Source organism: Echinococcus granulosus (assembly GCF_000524195.1).
Source record: "Echinococcus granulosus chromosome Unknown EG_S00007, whole genome shotgun sequence".
NCBI lineage: Eukaryota > Metazoa > Platyhelminthes > Cestoda > Cyclophyllidea > Taeniidae > Echinococcus > Echinococcus granulosus.
Genome location: NW_020170387.1, coordinates 212,817 through 218,699, shown reverse-complemented (window position 1 = coordinate 218,699; position 5,883 = coordinate 212,817). Strand labels below are relative to the sequence as shown.

At 42.4% G+C, this 5,883-nt stretch overlaps 2 protein-coding genes across 2 annotated transcripts; one reads left to right on the top strand and one right to left on the bottom strand. All coding sequences in view use genetic code 11, as the record gives it.

Moving 5' to 3' along the window:
• Positions 1 to 2,324: 2,324 nt before the first annotated feature.
• EGR_01744 (putative protein phosphatase 2C) lies at positions 2,325 to 4,028 on the top strand (the record flags this gene model as incomplete). Its single annotated transcript, XM_024490993.1, has 2 exons — positions 2,325 to 3,269; positions 3,849 to 4,028. 2 exons carry the CDS (start codon positions 2,325 to 2,327, stop codon positions 4,026 to 4,028), a joined length of 1,125 nt encoding a protein of 374 aa, XP_024354449.1.
• Positions 4,029 to 4,420: 392 nt separating this feature from the next.
• Positions 4,421 to 4,909, bottom strand: EGR_01743 (Iron-sulfur cluster assembly; the record flags this gene model as incomplete). Its single annotated transcript, XM_024490992.1, has 1 exon — positions 4,421 to 4,909. One exon carries the CDS (start codon positions 4,907 to 4,909, stop codon positions 4,421 to 4,423), a length of 489 nt encoding a protein of 162 aa, XP_024354448.1.
• Between the last annotated feature and the right edge of the window lie 974 nt (positions 4,910 to 5,883).

The following is a 5,883-nucleotide window of genomic DNA, read 5'->3' as shown; positions in this document are numbered from 1 at the left end:
CGACCTCATTAAAACAATGAACTATCATATTATTTATGCTTTTCTCGACAAATTGAACATTTTCGTACATTCGTATGTAGCAATATGTGATTTAGTAGTTCATCAAAATCAACACTTTGATGAAAAGACTTATTTCTACCACCGCCTGGAAGTGATTTGTGATATCGTTAAAAAGAGATTAAACTAAATGTTCGTGCTGATGTTTGTCAAAAAGCTAATTGGCCATCTTCATGACTAGCAACCCTCAAGCTAGTCTGAACGTACGCATCTTAGAAACGAAATCTTTTAACATTGTTACTATGACATATAATCGGTGTAGGGTATTGAGCAACATTCCCCGCCTGCGTTTGTGATTTACATCTACGTTTATTTTAGGGCTCAGAATACAATTGCAGCTTTGGCTACAATCTTTTTTAACTGCGCTTTCCCTAAAACAGGAGAATAACTGCAGCTAAAGCTACGACGTCGCGGAATGAGTAGGTGCTCTAAGTCCCAGCTTTTCGATAAAAACTGAAAGCGTCTAAATTGTTTGTGAATGTCTTTGCCTCCGCAAGTTTACAAATCGTGTAGTCTAATCATTGCCGGAATTTCAGTACTAATTTTTTGACTTCTAAGCCAAAAAAGGTGGTAGATACATGTGGGTTTACATAACTGGCTTTTCGTATAGTAATTACTCGACTTTATGAGCGTGTATGAAGCTAAGTTCTAAAAATTTCTGAGTTTGGCTAGACATCTTGGAGATAGTGTTTAATAAAACTCGAGCATAGAAAATAGATAGGTCTTGCGAGTACGCTTCATGTTAACTCTCATGTATCGCATCGTTAAACTATCAATTCACAATTTAAGGATTTTTTTGCACATCGTTATGATTTTGCCGAATCCCTGCGTTGTCTACACTATTTGTGTAGTCAGTGTCTGATACTCTACTCAGATAGGAAAAAATTTCAAACTTTATCTAGGAACAGACGCTTTAAAGGACTATCTTCATTGAATATTGTTCAGTCATTTTTTAACGCGTTATTACAATGAGTCTCATTGCAAACTTTTCACTTTGTTAATCGATTAAGCTTTTGTAGTAAGTTTCCAGTTAACCGATGATTGCAAGGCAAACTCGTTTATTTGACACCGTGTTTGATTGCGCGAGCAGTTGGGGCTTTGCCGATTGTATTTCTGCTCTGCGGCATAGCTTCCGGGCCATGCCCGTAGCCTAGGCCCTTCTGTAAGTTAGTAAAATATTTTCTGCTATATTACTGTGACTTCTTACCACTGCATTGGTGTTTGGAAACAAGATAACTCAAAATTGATATAAAAGATTCAACAAACGGGTATTTTAACTTGAGTCCATTTGAAATGCCTTTTAACGGCTCTGAGCCTTGACGATTACAAGAGACCTTTCCACAGTCATTAAGTCTTAAGCCAGCACCATAAAGCTTTGCCTTCATTAAAAGCAGTGAGATGCAAAGATTTTGCAAACAGTCAAAACATATTTAATTGTGACAATCATCAAACCACGATCTATTAAAGTGTAGGACTATCAGTGGAAAATATAAAATTCATAAATTTAGGTGTTACTGAATATTTTCTGGCCAATTACTAACTTTACAATAAATTTGGCTTAAAAAGGCACAAGCGTTTGAATACACTTCTCAGTTAAATCCTCGACCGAAGATCGTACCTGCTCTTCGACCCGGCTATATTTGTGCAAAATGCAGGTGCTGCTTTTCATAATTTTTTGGCACAACTGTTGCCGTAGCTTTGAATCCGGTTTTTATTAACAAGTGGTGTTTATTAGCAAAGACGGCTTCATATATAGCAACATGTATTTCAATGGAATTTATTTATTGTAATATGAACTTTTTGTAGTGTTGCTTAATAAAACCGCTCAAACCTACCTTTACTTTTGTGTTCATACTAAGTTAGTGTTGAAATGGCGAACTTTGTTTAAAGACCTTCCAAACCTTTACTGCAGTTGATAGAAGCTACGGAACTGTGACTCATGGTGTTGTTGCATTAACTTTCTGCGATGGCTGCCTTATAGCCCAATTGTTCGAGATGGTTCATGGATGTTTTGTACATTATGTGCAATGGGTATGCTTTCGAAACAGCAGTAACCAGTCCCTGTATTTGGTCTCATGTACTTCTTAACTGAGTTTAAATAAAGAGCTCCGCTCTTCTATCCAACCTGGGTTAAACATCCATTTTGGCAATGTATTTGCCCCATTAGTATGCCCCGCATTCCTCTGAAAAATTAGTCATTCATAATAGTCACCAAAGTACACCAAGCTCATATTGAATTGTAGGTCACGTTTTAGTCGAGTTTTCCAATGGGTCAACTCATATCTGGCCCAGTAACATTTAAGGAAACCAAGGTATGGCGAAATTCCCAGTTCTCCGTAGCTGCGTCAAGCATGCAGGGTTGGCGTGTGCGGATGGAGGACGCCTACGCCTGTTTCCTCGATCTTTCCACCTCTGATATGTCCTCTCCTCCCACCGCCTATTTCGCTGTTTTTGACGGCCATGGTGGTAACAAAGTCTCCGAATACGCTGCTACCAACCTTCATGCGAAGATAATGGCTGAACCGGCTTATGGTAACAAGAATTCACGCTCGCAACCGATGGCAAGATGTTTCCTTACTATAAACCTGTTTAATTTACTTTCAGCTAAAGGCGATCTAGTTGAAGCGATGCGGTCGGGAGTTTTGAAGCTTGACGCCGAAATGCAAGTCAAATTCACTGGGCACTTGTTTAACTCCGGCACGGCAAAAGCCTCTTTTGATTCCTCTGAAATAGAGGTAGAGGGGAGATTGTCTTTTCCTTCCCCGAGTGATGGCGTGGACGTCGGAGGCTCCACGTGCATAGCATTGATGCTGCGTGGGAATCATGCATATTGTGCGAACTGTGGAGACAGTCGCGCGGTGCTTAGCCGGCAGGGTGTGGCTGAACCACTGTCCGTAGACCACAAGCCCACCATGGCTTCTGAGTGGAGCCGTATTGTTGCCGCTGGCGGCTGGGTGGCGGCAAATCGGGTAAACGGCAACCTAGCGCTCTCACGGGCTCTCGGCGACTTTGTGTACAAGCGAAACTCCACCCTCTCCGCTGAGGAACAAATCGTTTCAGCCGAGCCCGATATCACTCAATGCGAGTTGAAGGTCACCGAGACGGACGAATTCATTGTTCTTGGTTGTGATGGAATTTGGGATGTGATGACCAATCAGGAGGTCATCAGCTTTGTCCGTAGCCGCCTAGCCAATGGTCGTTCTCCTGATCTTGTAAGCTGCTCTTCCACTCTCAAATCTTTCTGCCCTTTTTTGCACTGCTTTCGGTTCTGAATTAGTGTCAGCCGAATCTTTGACTCCATTTAGCGAGGGACTGGGCCCTCTACTTCTGCCACCATAGTCTCAGAGAATGACTGATCACGACACCCCAGGCGCGACTCAAACTGTCACTAGTTACTGTATCGTTCATTCATAACATTCTGAATAAGCGATCCAAGTTATTTTACAAATTGGCGAGTTTTTTTACCATCTTAACCTCAACAAATTCACCTGCAACATGACCTATTGCATTTAGTAATCATAGAATAGTAGAGTATATGTCATGTACTTGTGATGCTGGGGTCTGACAAGGGAATTGGGACACTAAACATGTCAACGCATTCATCTTCAGGCAGTGAAATCCATTATTTGTACACGTCTTTGTCACCTTACCAACTTTTCCAACTTGGCTGGAATGAGTATCCCCAGGTGGATTAGATAGGGAACGCTTACGACTACGTGTGATGCCTCCCGTCTTTCATATCCTCATGTACGTGCATGACACTCACAATGGCGTCTCGTCTAACATTTGAGATCTGCGAGGAGTTGATGATGCATTGCTTGGCGCCCAATTGCAACCCCAATGGACTGGGTTGCGACAATATGACAGTCGTCATCATCTGCTTGCTCAACGGTGGTACCTATGAGGACCTGAAGCAGCGTTGCTCGCGGCTCTGCCCCGCTGGCCTAGCTGTCGATGTACTCTCGCCCTAGTCGGATGTCACCCCTACCAGACCTCATGCCTTTCATTAACTGTATTCCTTGACTTCTATCGCACTTCCTATCCTTCTTCTGTTATCTTTTTTACCTTTGAAATGCACTATTTCCTGAGTTAAAGGAGACACTGGTTCATCGCTTGGGTGTGATCCACGTTGCTGACAGCTACAGCTTCAGATATTGGGGCGTAGTTCTTCCCACTTAAAAGCGATCACGCTTGAGGAGTGCTGCTCGTGTTACATGACGGAAGGCGCGACCAAGCTTTGATTGAAAGAGGAACGTATCTGCTGGAAATGAAGAGCGTTATCTAATGCTATTCCTGGAGCATACTGTACAGTTCCACGAAAAGTATTGTAAAATCAAAGGATGGGGCGCCGATGTGTACACGCTTAAATGGAAAAACTTTCGCCGCAACCGCAGGTTCCCTTGACATTGGGGTTGTTAAAAACGAATTCACTGGAAATCAGAGTTTTTCGGAAGTGCATTTCTGAGCCGAGGAGGGTTAGTTGAGCCTTCCTGTCGATGAACACGCTGACGCCGTCCTGTACGACCACTTCATCGCCTTTCTGTTGCTCAGAGCAGAATGCGAGAGTGTAAGAAAGACCGTTGCAGCCACGCGTCCGGACGCCGATTCGCAGACCGATTGCATCAGGCTGTTGGGACAGAAGTTCTCTGGCGCGCTGGAGTGCACTGTCTGTGAGAGTGATAGCTTGGAAACGACCTTTCGGTAGTTTAGTCAGACGCCTAGGATTATTCGTGGTACGGACGGAACTCGATATCGTCCCTGCACGGCGATATAAAGCCAGTAATCTGGTGGGAAAGCGTAGTTCTGTAAGGGCTTGGAGAGTGCTGCGTGCGAAACCCGTCCATCCAAACATATCTGACAAAAAGGAAATCCAGGCAAATAATCAGAGCATTGACCATAGAATGTTTATAGGGATAATGGCCAGTAATAAAATGTCTTCCAAGGATGCAATAAAGTTCGAAAAACACCTCATGAAATAGATTGTAATAGACAAATGACGCCAATTACGCAAAAACTGAGCGTCACTCAGATAAAGGAGGTTTAATCTAGAATAACGATGGTTTACGCTTGTTTCAAGACGAGAATCGGAGGCACCGACACAACTAGAACATACGTAAGAAGCTCTATGAGTTCAACCACAGTCAAACAAAATCGACGAGGTGCAGTATGCAAATAATGTTTCAAAGTGTAAAAAGTAAAAACTGCAATCTACGCAATCTTAATTTTTAAATAAATATAATATTTTAAAAACAAGTTTGCTATGATGTATTGGGGGTCTATTTACTCTAATTTTTACATATATGCATGTACAGATACAACTTAAATTCCATTTTCCTTGAGAAGAAACGGCTTCTAAATTGATCTGTTTTACCTTATTTTTACTGCTTTTTTATGTCTTTTCAGTGTCTTTTTCATCTTGCGATTTATTCTGGCCTCAGTGTTTTGGATACAGGGTTAGCGGCAATAAATGTCAGATAGAATGCTCCCTTAAGATTTATAAAACTTCAAGATAGGATCAAAGCGTTACTGTCAAAGGCCTAGAGGGCATTGCTTTAGATTGCTTTTTAATTATTTAATCCGTGAATTCTAAATGTTTCTCTACTTTGTGCTCTACCGCATTGGAGAGAGTACTGTAGCGTCCCGAGACTCCCTGAAGACGAAAGAAGACAAAATACTCGGGCAGAATATATATATTCAGCACGGAGAAGGTGTCTGGGCTATTGGCATGGTCCAAAAGGCCAGCCCACCCAGCGAGGTACAAGGGGGCTAATTCTAAGTACAAAAGTGGCGCCTCACCAGAACCGAGGGATAAACCACTATCGTATT